Source organism: Zonotrichia albicollis, chromosome 4 (genome assembly GCF_047830755.1).
Source record: "Zonotrichia albicollis isolate bZonAlb1 chromosome 4, bZonAlb1.hap1, whole genome shotgun sequence".
NCBI classification, from domain to species: Eukaryota; Metazoa; Chordata; class Aves; order Passeriformes; family Passerellidae; genus Zonotrichia; species Zonotrichia albicollis.
Window position 1 is genome coordinate 2,348,796 of NC_133822.1, and position 17,167 is coordinate 2,365,962.

Genomic DNA, 17,167 nt, shown 5'->3' on the forward strand with positions numbered 1-17,167 from the left:
TTTTATGATCATTCTTCCTATTCCTTGCAAGCCTTCTGATGAAATCCTTTCTTCTATTCTTTTAGTATACTTTTAACATAATATATATTTCATAAAATAATAAATCAGCCTTCTGAAACATGGAGTCAACATTCTCATCTCTTCCCTCAACCTAAGACCTCTATGAACACCGTCACAGAAAGCCTCAGAAATCTTCGTGGTGCAGTTTAGGACTTTGCACCTCTTCAGTAAAAACACAAAACTGCCCCAAAACTTAGAGCTGTGTATCAAGGGATAATTGGGTTGTAACTGGAAACCCTCAGTAATCTTTGTGGTGCAGTTTAGGACTTTTCACCTCTCTAGTAAAAACACAAAACTGCCCCAAAACTTAGAGCTGTGTTGTCACAACCAGTGATTTTTAGCCATGCTTTGCACAATGTCCCTTCCAGTCCCTCTGTCTGTCTGTCTGGGCAGAGCAGTGAGTGACTGCAGCTCCTGTAGAACCAAAGGGTTTTAATCTGGTTTTAATCTCTTCTCCAGGGTGGTGGTTTCCCTGTTTTCCCTGGTAAATTCAGTTTCCAGGAGCGGGAATGAGCTGCATTCCAACGCCCCTGATGCACAAATCTTCTCTGATCAATCCTGAACAGTTTCCTGTGTCTGAAGGATGTCAAAAGGGCACAGCTGGGGGCTAAGGGACACAGGCACCCCCAAAATGATGGATCCACTCCTGCCACATTCCAAAGAGCAAAAACCCAGCCTGATTTGCACTGCACAGGTCTGGGCAAGCCCAGAGGTCAATTAAAAGTCTAAATTAAGGATTTAGTTCATGTACAGGGAGCTGGGTGGGGAATCTGTAAATCCCAGACCTGGGATTAAAGGGAGTGATTAAGGAGGACCATGAGTGTGAATTTAAACTTCAACAGGATGTGAATGGTCCCTGTGGCTCTGTGTGGAGCCAATTCCCTCTTCTTGAACAAACAATCCAGAATCCCAGGATGGTTTGGGTGGAAAAGGACCTTAAAGACCATCCAGTTCCAATCCCATGGGCAGGGACACCTCCCACTGTCCCAGGCTGCTCCAGCCCCAGTGTCCAACCTTGGCCATTGCAGGGATCAGGGGCAGCCCCAGCTGCTCTGGGAATCCCTTCCCAAAATCCCAGCCCAGGCTCCCTCTCCAGGGAATTCCCTCCATTCCCAGCTCTCCCAGCCTGGCATTGGATCCATCCCCACCCCGACTCCTCTCCAGGAAGGGATTTTGGGCTCTGGGGGCTTCACTGGCAATCTCAGCACTCCAGGAAGGGTCTCCCTTCCCTTTGCCATCCCCAACTTCCATAAAAATCCCTGGGGATGGATTCTGAGTGTCCCAAATGCCAGAATGGTTTGGGTGGGAAGGGCCCTTCAAGCCCATCCCATTCCAAGCCCACCATCCCAGGCTGCTCCAGCCTGGCCTTGGGCACTGCAGGGATCAGGGGCAGCCCCAGCTGCTCTGGCAATGCCAGCCCAGGCAGGAATTGCTCATTGCCAAGATGCCACCCATGGCTGCCCTCTGGCAGTGGGAGCCATTCCCTGGGTGCTGTCCCTGCAGGCCTTGTCCCCAGTCCCTCTGCAGCTCTCCTGGAGCCCCTGCAGGCCCTGCCCTGTGCTGGCAGCTCTCCCTGGAGCCTTCCCTGCTCCAGGGGAACATTCCCAGCTCTCCCACACGGCTCTCACTCAACGCTCTGTAGGTGACAGCAGCGCCTCACTCTGCTCCACCCCCAAAAGGAATCCTGGAGCTTTGGGATGAGCATGGCAAACCCTTTATGGAGGAAGGACTGGGAGGAGCCTGACCTTCGAAGATGTACTGGAACTTGTGCTGCTGCAGGCTGGCACTCATGGCCTCCTCGATGGCGCTGATGTCCTTGTTGAGCCGCACCACCAGCGGGTCGTAGTCCATGCTCTCCACGTTGGCCACGATGGCGTAGTTCCCCTGCTTGGCCAGAGGGATCAGGTAGTGGAAACAGTGAACCCTGTGGGCACGAGGGACACTTCACATTGAAACAACAAAGTTTTTATGGGATGCAAAGTGGCTTTTCCCTTCCTCAAGCTGGTAAAATAACTTCAGGAGATGGGTGGTGATGTTTCTATTAGAGGCATCCTCCTCTTGTCGCTGTTCCATCTTCAGGGATGGATCCAACAGATCCTTGGAGATGGATCTGACCTCCATCACCCCACTGAATGGGATGGGAGAGTGCCTTGCTGTGTTATTATGAGGATATAGAGGGTGAATGAGGCGGTAAGTGGGACTGTGGCTCCTGTTAGGATAATTGTTCCCAAGATTCCCCAACCTCCCATACAACACCGGTCCTCCAACAACAACTCCTTCCATGAAAACCTCATAAAAGGGATGACTGGCAGAATCAGCGAGCCAGGGGTCATGGAATGAGCATTGAAATTCCAAGATTGTGCCTACTCCCAAGCATTTCACACTACTGCAACTCCATCCTGTTCACAAATGTGACCAACCATCATCCCTCCATGGAAGGAGAAATTCCATGCAGTTAAATCCCAATGTGCCCAATCATCATCCATCCATGGAAAGAGAAATTCCTTGCATTTAAATTCCAACATAAATAACCATCATCCCTCCATGGAAGGAGAAATTTCTTGCAGAAGAATCCCAATGTGCCCAACCATCTCCATGGAAGGAGAAATTCCATGCAGTCAAATCCTAATTTGCCTCCCTCCATGGAAGGAGAAATTCCATGCACTTAAATCCAAACTTGTTCCTCTCCATAGAAAGAGAAATTCCTTGCAGTTGAATCCCAATGTGCCAAACCATCTCCATGGAAGGAGAAGTTCCACACAGTTAAATCCCAATGTGCCCAACCATCATCCCTCCATGGAAGGAGAAATTCCATGCAGTCAAATCCCAGCTTTCCCCCCTACATGGAAAGAGAAATGCCTTGCAGTTAAATCCCAATGTGCCCAACCATCATCCCTCCATGGAAAGAGAAATTCCATGCATTTAAATCCCAATTTGCTCCCCTCCATGGAAAGAGAAATTCCATGTAGTTGGATCCCAACGTGCCCAACCATCATCCCTCCATGGAAAGAGAAATGCCATGCACTTATATCCCAACTTGCCCCCCTTCATGGAAGGAGAAATTCCATGCAGTAAATCCCAACTTGACCCTTCCATGGAAGAAGAAATTCCATGTAGTTAAATCCCAACGTGCCCAACCATCATCCCTCCATGGAAGGAGAAATTCCATGCAGTTTAATCCCCTTTTAGGACTCTGAAAAAAACCATAATTAAGTTGTTTCTCTCAAAGCCAGAGAGGAAATTGCTGTGTCCTGAAAGACCCACAGCAGAGCTCCTTCTCCTTTTGGAGTGGGAACAGGGTTGGGTTCTACTTCCACCAGGAGAGGTTTAGGTTGGATTTTAGGGAAAATTCCTTCATGGAAATGATCATCCAGCCTTGCATAGTGTGTCCAGGGCAGGGGTGGAGTCCCCATTCCTGAGGGATGTAAAGCCATGTGGAGATGGCACTTGGGGACATGGGCAGTGGTGGCCTTGGCTGGGAACGGTTGGACCTCATGATCTTAAAGGTCTTTTCCAAAGTTTCCATGATTCTGGAATTCACCTGCCAGGGGAAATTCCAACCTTTCCATGATTCTGGAATTCACCTGCCAAATCAAAGCCTGAGGGAAAATCCCTGGAATTTGGGGATAACTCAGGGTCAGAACATGGGGACAAGAAGCTCACACCAGAGTGGCCCAAAGCTGTGCCAGAGATGTCCTGGCTTCCACATTCCCTGGAAAACACCCTTGAGGTGCCATCACGAGCAAATCCAGTTTAGGGTAATCCCCAGAGTAAAAGCATCTTATAGATAATTTTATATATGTAATTTTTATATAGATAAAGTTTTATATATGTGTTTTATATATATAAAGTTTTATATATTTTTTTAAAATATGAAAATTCTGTAACAGACATTAACTAATCTAAAATTCCATGGCTATTCCAACAAAAGCCGCTTCCATTCCCAGGCTGGACAGGGCTTGGAGCAACCTGGGATTGGGGAAGGTGTCCCTGCCCGAGGCACTGGATGATCTTTAAGGTCCTCTCCAACCCAAACCTTGCCAGGATTGTAGGATGTGATTCCATGGCTTGGAGAAGGATCTGGGAGTGCCAAATGTCTCCTTTAAGGAAGGACATCCAAATCCAAGGAGCAGGATCTCAGTGACCTCAGGAGCACTGGAGGAGGAGAAGACAACACCAAGCTGCATGTGGAATGAACGTGGGCTCTGAGGCAGGAGAAAACCAGGGGATAATTGTGTGGAATTCCCAAAATTCCTGGGGAATTCAAGGAGACAATTCCCAGATTCCCGGCTGTTCTGGTGTCTCTGCAGCAGCCAGAGGTGGGATAAACCCCCAGGCTCTTCCCAAATGTGCTCTGAGTGTCTCTCAACCCACAGTGGATGGATTCCCGCCGTGCTGTGCACCCTGGACATTACAGATCACGGGAATGGGTGCAGGATCAGAGAATCCTGCCAGGAACAGGCACCAGAGTTCTGCAGGTGGCTGGAAATGCAGAGTGAGGGATCCAGGGGTTTCCCTGAGGTCTCAATTCTTCAATCCCTTCCACCCTTTGGACACAGTGATTTGGTGGTTTGGTGAATTCACAGCTCCAAACTCGGCTCCTGTTGGAAGCACTGCTCTAAATCACTGCAGAATTTATCCCTCAAGTCCATTTTAAGGGTTTTTGCTTAACCCAAGAGTGACAAGAAGCCACAGAGGCCAGTGGTCCTTTAGACCAGCTGGAAAACTTCTCCATTTCCATATTTCCACCTCCTTTTCCTCAAATCCTCCCAAGCCCAGCACTGATGGATGGCAGGATGAAGGAGTGCTGACAAGAATTAATCTGGATTTTTTTCCCAGAGCCCCACGCTGATCCAGCAGAGCACACGGGGACACGACGTGGCTTGGGATGTGTCACCGAAGAACAAACTGGTGATCCATCAAAGCTCTGACATCCCCCTGCTATCTGATGCCTCAGAGCAAAGGGAAGCAATGAAAATACACCTGGCCTGAAGAGTTCTCCAGGGAAAAACATCTTCCCAGCCCTGGAGTGGGCAGCTGGCAGCCTGAGGAAAGGGATTTGCTGCCTTTGGTCTTTGCACGTGAAGGCAGAGACTTCATGAAATCACCCAGCCCTTAAAAAAAAATCCAGCTGGTTCCTCAGTTCCTGTTACTGTTTGCAAAAGTGGCAGGAGAAACTCCTATTTGTAATCCCAAAAAAACCCAAACTGTGGAGACACCTGTTAGACTGTGACAACACCATTGTGTTGTTTTGGAAGGACAAAGTCCCCGAAAATCACATTTTTTCCTGGTCTCTGAACCATAATCATGGAATCACAGAATGGGTTGGGTTGGAGGGACCTGCAAGGTCATCCAGCGCCACCCTTGCCATGGGCAGGGACATCTCCCACCATCCCAGAGTGCTCCAAGTCCTGTCCTGTGGGATCTCAGGATCTGAGTCCTGGGATGCCGGGCCCCCGAGACCACCCTTGGGGGGCCCGGGAGTCCTGGAATGTTGCCAGAAGTGTCTGGTGGCAGGACTTTGACCCTACACGGGAGACGACACCTTTATGAAGATAAGAGGGCCTCACCGGGGTGAAGGGTGAAAAGATTAGCTAATTAGAGGGTGAGAAACAGGGTTTAGGATTTATGTACAGGGGGGTTTAGAGGAGTAAGATGGAGGAATTGGGGTGTGTCCTGCCCTCCTTCTTCTTCCTCCTCTCCTCCATCTTCTTTGGCCACGGTGGCACCTTTGGATTGGTTATTACTGAGAGTACACAGAGTAATAAGAATAGATGGTATTGGGGAAAAATGATAAATATTGTATACATAACAATGGGTATAAAGATACGTGGCGGTCTGGGGGACGGCACAGTGTGCCCATGGCTGGCTGCTGAGCAGAGCTCTGTTCGGCTGAAAGAAAATCTTTTAGATAAACAATTAATAAACATAAAAACCGAAAGAAGAACTGAAGCCTCTTCTCGTCCTTCGATACGCGGGCTGCCCCAAGGCCACCCCGGGCCTTTCCAGGCCCCTCAAACAGCCGAGATAACCGGACACTGTCCAACCTGGCCTTGGACATTGCAGGGATCCAGGAGCAGCCCCAGCTGCTCTGGTAAGACCTCACTACATCCACATTGAGGAATTTCTTCCTGAATTCTTTTAGTTAAGAGACAAACCTCCCTAGGAAATCCCACTTTTGGTGCCTGCCTCCATCCACATTGGGCCACCCACAATTTGGAGATCTGGCATTCCTGGACTCACCTTTGATGCATTAATGGACAAGTTTATTTGTGTCCTCTGGACATGATCTCCACCTGCAGCCTCCCAAGATGCCCCTCTGTCACAGACATGTTTTATGAAAAATCCTTTCCTTAGGATTTTTTCTCCTGAGAAGCTGAGAAGCCTCAGGAACAAAATGTAACCAATGGTTATCTGCTGCTGTGGGATGCAAAAGGTGCATCTGTGAATGGTCTGTGTTGGTTGTTTTTAATTAATGGCCAATCACAGCCCAGCTGTATTGGACTGTCTGGTCAGTCACAAAATTTTATTATCATTCCATTTTTTTTTCTATTCCTTGCAAGCCTTCTGATGAAATCCTTTCTTCTATTCTTTTAGTCTAATTTTAATATATAATTTTCTTTTAATATAATATTTATGATAAAACAATAAATCAGCCTTCTGAAACATGGAGTCAGATCCTCATCTCTTCCCTCATCCTGGGACCCCTGTGAGCACCAGCACATCCCTCCATGCCCAGATTCCAGTTCTTACCTGACTTCCAAGTGCAGCACCAGCAGGCAGCGGTCAGCCATCTCCTGGAAGGACCTGGCCAGCTCACTGAGGCTCTGCAGGATCTGCTCGGACGCAGGAAGGTGCTCCAGGCTGGCATGGCTGTCCTGGCCCGGGGACGTGGCTGCCAAGAGAAAAAGAGTTCAATTTGAGATCTTGTAAGAGCTGAAATGAGAGATGTGGGACTCCAGGGGCTGTCCAAAATGCAGTTTATTGTGTCCAAAATGCAGTTTATTGTATCCAAAATGCAGTTTATTGTACCCAAGGTGTCACAGCAGCCCAGGGTGGTGGGTGCCAGAGCTGTGCCCACAGCTGTCAGCTCCAGCTGCAGACAAGCCTGCCGACCCACCTCCCTCATTCAGGCTCTTACTAATGGTGCCCCACGTTGGGCGCCACTGTAAGAGCTGAAATGAGGGATGTGGGACTCCAGTGGCTCTCCAAAATGCAGTTTATTGTACCCAAAATGCAGTTTATTGTATCCAAAATGCAGTTTATTGTACCCAAGGTGTCACAGCAGCCCAGGGTGGTGGGTGACAGAGCTGTGCCCACAGCTGTCAGCTCCAGCTGCAGGCAGCCCTGGAGCCCCTTTGGTTTTGGTTACAATGCATTACAGACTTTTCTTTGCTGAGCATCTTCATAGAGAAGAACCAATCTATACCTGAACTGTTATCTACAGCCTGTCATAATTACTGTAATTACCATATTCATGTTACTGTTCTCCAGTCACTCAAAGTTAGTCCATTACAGTTTAAGCTAGAAGTTGTTTTTCAGTTTTCTTGCAGTGGAAAATTCTGAGCCCTTTTTTCTGCTTGCACCATTTGCTGCCTTGTTTGCCTGTGCTGTCTTTGTGCTTGGTAAAAACATCTTCTTGTTTGGGGTGGGTTTATCCTTTGCTCTAAGTAGAGATTCCTGTGCCATATAAATGATTTCTATCCTTGCTGGTTCCTTCAAAATGCTTCTGTAACAGGGAAAGTAAGGTTAGGGACTGAGTTTCCAGCCTAACCTGACTCACTGATGTTTTATATTTGCTTCTTTACATGGCAATGTTATTTTTTCCCTCATGGAGTTCTCCATCTCCTAGTTGAATCATGGGATCATTTTCTCCATTTTCTGAGCCCCTTTCCCAGCTCCCTCAGCTGCTCCAGACCCTTCCCAGATCCAACACAGGAGGGATCTGTGCATTCCCAAGGAGCTGCTGACCATCAAATTCCATTTGGAGTGATGCTGCTTTAAGGAAATGTGATTTTTGTACAGCCACAGCCCTGCTTTGGGAAAGGAACTTTGGATTAAACACCAAAAATAATCAACCGAAAATAAAACACACCCTGACACCCAGCCTGAAAAGAGAAAAAAAAAAGCAAAGTGGGGGGAAAAAAAATCCTTTTTTTTTTTTTTTGTGTGTGTGTGTGCAAAATAAATTAAAGCAGAGGTGAACAAAGAGGAGGGAACTGTACACTTAAGTGAGGAAGTCACAGAATATGGAAGCAGATGAGGGAACTGTACAATTAAATATGGAAAATGTACAATTAAGTATGAAAATCACAGATTATGGAGGTAGATGATCTTGGGTGCCCAGAGCAGCTGTGGCTGCCCCTGGATCCCTGGCAGTGCCCAAGGCCAGGCTGGAAGGGGCTTGGAGCCCCCTGGGATGGTGGAAAGTGTCCCTGCCATGGTTGGAATGAGGTGATCCTTGAGGTCCCCTCCAACCCAAACCATTCCATTAATTAACTCCATCAATTAACCCCTCTCAGCAACTCCTGAGGTCAGAGCAAAATTCATGAATTAAATTTTTGAACCAAAGAACACCAGCCTGGAAAATCCTGCTTGAAATGAACTGGCCTGGAGTGTGGAAGGGGAATACAGAGGGAACAATGAGGGTGGCAATCCAGCCTGGGCGGGTGGGAATGATGAGGATTCCCCTTCCCTGAGCCTCCTCCCAGCCCCTCTCTGCTCACTGAGCTCTGTCCCACCAAGAAAATCAAATTATCAGTGAGGGGGTGAGGGGCTTATTTACACAATTTCTAATTCCAGATTATCCCAGGACTCTCAGGAGGCACCTGGGGAGAGATTTTTGTCCCCCAAGTGACCCTGGAGCGTGGCAGGACTTCAGGGTCAGGAATAATTAGATAATTACCCAGTGACAGGGCAAAGCAGAAAACCCCACCTGTACCATGCATGAAAAAACATAATTTTAAAGCCCCAAAATCCTACATTTTGAGAAGTTTTGATCCCCCTGGAGATGCACTTGGGGCAGGAATCATCTCTCTTTTAGCAGAGGCAGCTCTGCCAGCCCGGGAGTGCTGGAGATGGATGGAGCCATCAGAGGAAAGCAGGAGTCAGCTCCTCGCTGCTGCTGCTCTGTCCCATCAAGAAAATCAAATTATCAGTGAGGGGGTGAAGGGCTTATTTACACAATTTCTAATTCCAGATTATCCCAGGACTCTCAGGAGGCACCTGGGGAGAGATTTTTGTCCCCCAAGTGACCCTGGAGCGTGCAGGACTTCAGGGTCAGGAATAATTTGATAATTACCCAGTGACAGGACAAAGCAGAAAACCCCACCTGTACCATGCATGAAAAACCATCATTTTTAAAGCCCCAAAATCCTACATTCTGAGAAGTTTTGATCCTCCTGGAGATGTACTTGGGGCAGGAATCATCTCCTGGTCAAGGCCAGGTCTAGGGATAATTAGAAAATTACCTGGTAACAGACAAAGCAGAAAACCCCGCCTGTACCATGCATGATATACCATCATTTTTAAGCCCCAAAATCCTACATTTTGAGAAGTTTTGATCCCCCTGGAGATGCACTTGGGGCAGGAATCATCTCTCTTTTAGCAGAGGCAGCTCTGCCAGCCCGGGAGTGCTGGAGATGGATGGAGCCATCAGAGGAAAGCAGGAGTCAGCTCCTCACTGCTGCTGCTCTGTCCCATCAAGAAAATCAAATTATCAGTGAGGGGGTGAAGGGCTTATTTACACAATTTCTACTTCCAGATTATCCCAGGACTCTCAGGAGGCACCTGGGGAGAGATTTTTGTCCCCCAAGTGACCCTGGAGCGTGGCAGGACTTCAGGGTTAGGTTTAGGGATAATTAGAAAATTACCTGGTAATTACCTGGTAACAGACAAAGCAGAAAACCCCGCCTGTACCATGCATGAAAAAACATAATTTTTAAAGCCCCAAAATCCTACATTTTGAGAAGTTTTGATCCCCCTGGAGATGCACTTGGGGCAGGAATCATCTCTCTTTTAGCAGAGGCAGCTCTGCCAGCCCGGGAGTGCTGGAGATGGATGGAGCCATCAGAGGAAAGCAGGAGTCAGCTCCTCGCTGCTGCTCTGTCCCATCAAGAAAATCAAATTATCAGTGAGGGGGTGAGGGGCTGATTTACACAATTTCTAACTCCAGATTATCCCAGGACTCTCAGGAGGCATTTAAGGAGAACTTTTTCTCCCCCAAGTAACCCTGGAGTGTGACAGGACTTCAGGGTTAGGTTTAGGGATAATTAGAAAATTACCTGGTAACAGACAAAGCAGAAAACCCCGCCTGTACCATGCATGAAAAAACATAATTTTTAAGCCCCAAAATCCTACATTTTGAGAAGTTTTGATCCCCCTGGAGATGCACTTGGGGCAGGAATCATCTCCTGGTCAAGGCCAGGTCTAGGGATAATTAGAAAATTACCTGGTAACAGACAAAGCAGAAACCCCCACCTGTACCATGCATGAAAAAACATTTTTTAAAGCCCCAAAATCCTACATTTTGAGAAGTTTTGATCCCCCTGGAGATGCACTTGGGGCAGGAATCATCTCTCTTTTAGCAGAGGCAGCTCTGCCAGCCCGGGAGTGCTGGAGATGGATGGAGCCATCAGAGGAAAGCAGGAGTCAGCTCCTCGCTGCTGCAGGCAGATGCAAACTCCATTTTTCTCCTCTCCACAATCCACTTGCAGCACTTTCAAGTGAAGCTGTAATTATATTTGTCAGTGGAGATGAGGGGAGGAGGGAGATGGGCACAATCTGTTTGAAGCACTGAAATCCTTCAGGGAGGAGGCTGAGGTGGGGTTTTTGGGGGGCGTAAATCTGAATTTCTCCTGTGTGTTTTTACTTTTGGAGCTCAAAGGAAGCCCTTTCAGAGCCCATCAATTTTCCTTTCTTCTCTGGACACCCAGAAGAGAAAATCCCATTCTTTAAAGTCTCACTCCAGATAGTTTTACTCCATCATCCCTGGCAGCACGAGGCCAACAAATGAGCTGGAGCAGCAAAAAATAATCAGAGCCTGAATTATTAAAGGGCTGTGAGTAGAAAATGCCATTTTGGCTGTGGAGCTGGGCAGCTCTTTGGGCAAAAACTGAGCCTTCCTGTGGCTGTGGCCCTGAGAAAGGGAGGGATCTCTGCTGAAATGTTGGAAAAGGGGAAAAAAAAACTGGAATTCTGGGAAAAAAAAATCAGCCATGGAATTCTTGTTCCCCTTCTGCTCCTTCCTGACCCATTTCCAGCTGAGCCTGAGCCCACCTGGGCACCACAACAGCCAGGAGTGCCCTGCTCCACTGGCCCTGTCATCCCAGAGACTGGAAGGTGAATTTTCCGTGCTGGAGAAAAGTTCCAGCTTGGCTTGGCACTCAGTTCCTGATCCTGTGTCAGGATCCTGCTCTTCATTCTCCCTGCACAATTTTCTTCCCTCTTTTCCCATCTTTTTAGTGAAAAACACCTGATCTTTGGAGTTTTTTTAATGACCCAATTGGTTTTGGGTGGTTTTCATGCCTTTTCCAGACTGCAAAGTGCTTAAGGAAAAGTGAGGATCAACCAAACCTTCCAGGAGTTGTAGGATGGAGCTGGAACCTCTTATGTTGCCCCTTTATTTTCTGAGATAATTGAATTCAGCCCAGGAAATAATAATTCTGAGAAGGGCAAGATCTGGGAAAGTTACATCACAAATGACTGAAAACAGAAGAAATTCACAGAGGAATTTTCCAAGTTGAGGATTTTTTAGGGGAATCCTTCCATAGTGAAATCAGCTCAGTTCCTGATCCTGTATCAGGATCCTGCTCTTCATTCTCCCTGCACAATTTTCTTCCCTCTTTTCCCGTTTTTTCAGTGAAAAACACCTGATCTTTGGAGTTTTTTTAATGACCCAATTGGTTTTGGGTGGTTTTCATGCCTTTTCCAGACTGCAAAGTGCTTAAGGAAAAGTGAGGATCAACCAGATCCTGAGTTTTGTTGGAGGAGTTGTAGGATGGAGCTGGAACCTCTTATGTTGCCCCTCTATTTTCTGAGATAATCAAAATCAGCCCAGGAAATAATAATTCTGAGAAGGGCAAGATCTGGGAAAGTTACATCATAAATGACTGAAAACAGAAGAAATTCACAGAGGAATTTTCCCAGTTGAGGATTTTTTAGGGAATCCTTCCATAGTGAAATCAGCTCAGTCCCTAATCCTGTGTTAGGATCCTGCTCTTCATTCTCCCTGCACAATTTTCTTCCCTCTTTTCCCATCTTGTTAGTGAAAAACACCTGATCTTTGGAGTTTTTTTAATGAACCAATTGGTTTGGGTGGTTTTCATGCCTTTTCCAGACTGCAAAGTGCTTAAGGAAAAGTGAGGATCAACCAAACCTTCCAGGAATTGTAGGATGGAGCTTGAACCTCTTATGTTGCCTCTCTGTTTTCTGAAATCGAATTCAGCCCAGGAAATAATAATTCTGAGAAGGGCAAGATCTGGGAAAGTTACATCATAAATGACTGAAAACAGAAAAAATTCACAGAGGAATTTTCCAAGTTGAGGATTTTTTAGGGAATCCTTCCATAGTGAAATCAGCTCAGTTCCTGATCCTGTGTCAGGATCCTGCTCTTCATTCTCCCTGCACAATTCTGCTTCCTTCTTTTCCCATCTTTTCAGTGAAAAACACCTGATCTTTGGAGTTTTTTAATGAACCAATTGGTTTTGTCTCCTCCCTGGCTGAAATCACAGCTGAGTCCTCTCCCTCTGAGGAAAAGGAACATTTCAGGTGGTGTTTTCTGTGTTTTCTGGGTTTTCTGTCTTTGGAAGGAAGGATGGGTCTGACTCCATGTTCTTAGGAGGCTGAATATTATATTATATTATATTATATTATATTATATTATATTATATTATATTATATTATATTGCATTGCATTGCATTGCATTGCATTGCATTGCATTACATTACATTACATTACATTACATTACATTACATTACATTACATTATATTATATTATATTATATTATATTATATTATATTATATTATATTATATTATATTATATTATATTATATTCCCTATACTAAAGTATGCTAAAGGATACAGACAGAAGGCTAAAATATAATAATGAAAACTTGTGCCTCCTTCCAGAGTCCTGATTCAGCTGACGGTGATTAATAATTAATTAAAACAATTCCCATGAAACCAATGAAACAATCACCTGTTGGATAAACAATCTCCAACCACATTGCAAAGCAGCAAAACACAGGAGAAGCAAATGAGATAATATTGTTTTCCTTTTTCTCTGAGGCTTCTCAGCTTCCCAGGAGAAGAAATCCTGGCAAAGGGATTTTTGAAATATGAAAATTTCATATTTCAAAATACACGACAGTGACATTTTCATTCCAGCAAAGCTGAGAAAAATAAACTCCACCCAGGATTTCTGCAGGTGCCTCCTGGCAGGTTGTAGATGGATGGATGCAGATTGCCATATCCAATTAAACAAAATAAATATTAATTTATTAAATATATTTATGGAATATTAAACAAAAAACCCCCGGAGCCACCCAGGTGTGAGCAGAGTGACCAGTGGCACATCCCAGTGGTTTAACAGCACCAGGAGCAAAATCAATCCAAGGAGACAAATTCTGTACCCTAAACCTGAGGAAAAAACCTCCAAAATGCTCAGGATTTGCACAGCATTCCCAATTTTCTCTCTGGGGGAAAGGAAAAGCTCACAGAGACATTTTACAGCTCAGCTGGGGGAAAATCCCTCCTCTCTGGAGCAAGAAACTCCTGCTGAATTTCCAGTTCGCAGCTCCTTAAATGTGAATTTCTTCCTCCCTTTCTCTCCAGAAGAGGCAACTCCAAAAAACACAGGGAAAAGGGAATTTGTCACATGGTAAATGCTGGATTAAGGCTTTAGAAAATCAGGGTTAACTCTCCTCTCTGCTGGGGATTTTCCTGGGGATCTCAGGCACCACTTTTCCTTTCAGTGCTTGAGTTCCCAGCAGGTAAAAACGTGGATAATGAGATTTTATCCATCACTGCCACTCCAGCAGGGTCTTCTGCTCCCACAGCTTTTAGCACCGCGAGGAGATGATGCCACAAGGACACAAAATCGCTGCTGAAACACCTTCAAAAAGGAGAATATCTGGTATTTCAAGGAAAAAGCTTTGGGTGAAGCAAAGCAGCAGAATTGGCAATGTGATTATTTTTTAAAGGAGTGAGGTGTGAACATCAGATCCAACATCAAGGACTTATTTCAGTGCGATTTCTGCCAGGAAACCTCTGACTTCCACACCCAAAAAACATGAAAAAAATTAAAAATTTTTAAATATTTCACTATTTAGAAGCCACCTCTGTGTTAAGCCATGGCCTGTCCCTCTGGGTGAGGAAAATTTTGTGAGGGGACAGGAACGTCACCAAGGTGTCCATGCCCACCACAAGGGGACTCCAAGGTACAGATCAGTTACTCCTCCTAAATTTGTCCATTTGGGAATTCCATGGAATGAGCCATTAAAGCTGGAGCTGGATTTTGATTCTCCCACAGTTCAGTGGGACTCCTGCCAGGAAACCTCTGACTTCCTCACCCAAAAACATGAAAAAATTAATAATTTTTAAATATTTCACTATTTAGAAGCCACCTCTGTGTTAAGTCATGGTCTGTCCCTCTGGGTGAGGAAAATTTTGTGAGGGGACAGGAATGTCACCAAGGTGTCCATGCCCACCAAAAGGGGACTCCAGGGTACAGATCAGTCACTCCTTCTCCCAGATTTGTCCATTTGGGAATTCCATGGAATGAGCCATTAAAGCTGGAGCTGGATTTTGATTCTCCCACAGTTCAGTGGGAGTCCTGCCAGGAAACCTCTGACTTCCTCACCCAAAAAGCATGAAGAAAATTAAAAATTTTTAAATATTTCACTGTTTAGAAGCTACCTCTGTGTTAAGTCATGGCCTGTCCCTCTGGGTGAGGAAAATTTTGTGAGGGATTGTCACCAAGAAATGTCACCAAGGTGTCCACGCCCACCAAAAGGGGACTCCAGGGTACACATCAGTCACTCCTTCTCCTACATTGGTCCTTTTGGGAATTCCAGCTCTCTAGGAAAGGATTGGAATGAGCCATTAAAGCTGGAGCTGGATTTTGATTCTCCCACAATTCAGAGGGACTCCTGCCAGGAAACCTCTGACTTCTACATCCAAAAAGCATGAAAAAAATTAAAAAATTTTAAATATTTCACTATGTAGAAGCCACCTCTGTGTTAAACCATGGTCTGTCCCTGTGGGATAGAGCGAGGGAAAGGTGCTGCTGGTGAGGAAAATTTTGTGAGGGATTGTCACCAAGGAATGTCACCAAGGTGTCCATGCCCACCAAAAGGGGACTCCAGGGTACAGATCAGTCACTCCTCCTAAATTTGTCCATTTGGGAATTCCATCTTTCTAAAAGATGGAAAGAACTGGAATGAGCCATTAAAGCTGGAGCTGGATTTTGATTCTCCCACAGGATTCATTCCAGAGTAACAGGAATTTAGGAATCAAAGCTGGATTTTGGGGTTGACACCTTCCCTGGGCTTCTTCTCTGAGGTGTGAATATTTGGGCCTCTTAGATATGAACAAATACCCCAAATATTCACCCAGATACTGCTGCTTTTTTACCTCAATTGTTCCCTTTTTTAGGGTTTAAATCCAGGGAAATAAAACACTCAGAGGAATGATTTCTCCCAGGACTTCCAAGATCATGGAATGGAAGGGAACCAAGAATTTTGGGAGGGAATTTTGAAGGCCATCACTCCAACCTTCAGGTATCTGGCACCTCACAGCTGGATTTGGGATGTCATAAATTGTCCAAAATTCCCAGCATTTTACTGGGAATTCACCTTTTACTGGGACCAAAGGCAAGGGTGTCAAAGGGACAGAGCTGCACTTGCAGGACAAACAGAAGTGAAGAGGAAACGAGCTCAGGGACAGCTGCTCATTAATTAATCTCCGAGCAGATTTCCACTAATGAGTCCTGTTCTCTCCGAGAAAAATGAGGGATGTGCTGGAGGAAACTTAAGGAAGGGATTTCCCCTTGCAAAAGGTTCTGAGGAAGGGAGGGAAGGAAAAAAAAGCAAGAAGAAAAGGAAGAATTGCAAGGGAAAAAAGGGAGAAAGAAGAAAGGGAAGAAATGCAAAGAAAAAAAGGAAGAAAGAAGAAAGGGAAGAAGTGCAAGGAAAAAAAAGGAAGAAAGAAGAAAGGGAAGAAATGCAAGGAAAAAAACTGAGGAAAGAAGAAAAGGAAGAAATGCAAGGAAAAAATTGAGGAAAGAAGAAAGGGAAGAAATGCAAGGGAAAAAGGAAGAAAGAAGAAAGGGAAGAAATGCAAGGAAAAAATGAGGAAAGAAGAAAGGGAAGAAATGCAAGGAAAAAAAGGGAAAAAGGAGAAAGGGAAGGGAAGAACTGCAAGGGATAAAAAGCAGAAAAGAAGAAAGGGAAGGGAAGAAATGCAAGGAAAAAATGTAAAAAGGAGAAGAACTGCAAAGAAAAAAGCAAGAAAGAGGAAGGGAAGGGAAGGGAAGGGAAGGGAAGGGAAGGGAAGGGAAGGGAAGGGAAGGGAAGGGAAGGGAAGGGAAGGAAAGGAAAGGAAAGGAAAGGAAAGGAAAGGAAAGGAAAGGAAAGGAAAGGAAAGGAAAGGAAAGGAAAGGAAAGGAAAGGAAAGGAAAGGAAAGGAAAGGAAAGGAAAGGAAAGGAAAGGAAAGGAAAGGAAAGGAAAGGAAAGGAAAGGAAAGGAAAGGAAAGGAAAGGAAAGGAAAGGAAAGGAGGAAGGAAGGAAGGAAGGAAGGAAGGAAGGAAGGAAGGAAGGAAGGAAGGAAGGAAGGAAGGAAGGAAGGAAGGAAGGAAGGAAGGAAGGAAGGAAGGAAGGAAGAAGAAAGAAAGAAAGAAAGAAAGAAAGAAAGAAAGAAAGAAAGAAAGAAAGAAAGAAAGAAAGAAGAAAGAAAGAAAGAAAGAAAGAAAAAGAAAGAAAGAAAGAAAGAAAGAAAGAAAATAATTGAAGAATTGCAAGGAAAAAAAGCAAGAAAGAAGGAAAAGCAAAGCAAGAAGACAAAACCAAAGGGCTGGCACTCAGAACTTCCCATGTCCTTAAAATC

At 45.4% G+C, this 17,167-nt stretch overlaps 1 protein-coding gene across 1 annotated transcript in view; it reads right to left on the reverse strand.

Annotated features, from left to right (window-relative positions):
* EXOC4 (exocyst complex component 4) overlaps positions 1-17,167 on the reverse strand; it is a 438,637-nt gene that overhangs the window by 42,294 nt on the left and 379,176 nt on the right. The window contains exons 15-16 of the mRNA XM_074538663.1: positions 6,814-6,955; positions 1,806-1,984 (exon numbers count right to left, since the gene is read on the reverse strand). Of these exons, the coding sequence (XP_074394764.1) occupies positions 1,806-1,984; positions 6,814-6,955 (321 nt within the window). The remainder of the gene's footprint in view (positions 1-1,805; positions 1,985-6,813; positions 6,956-17,167) is intronic.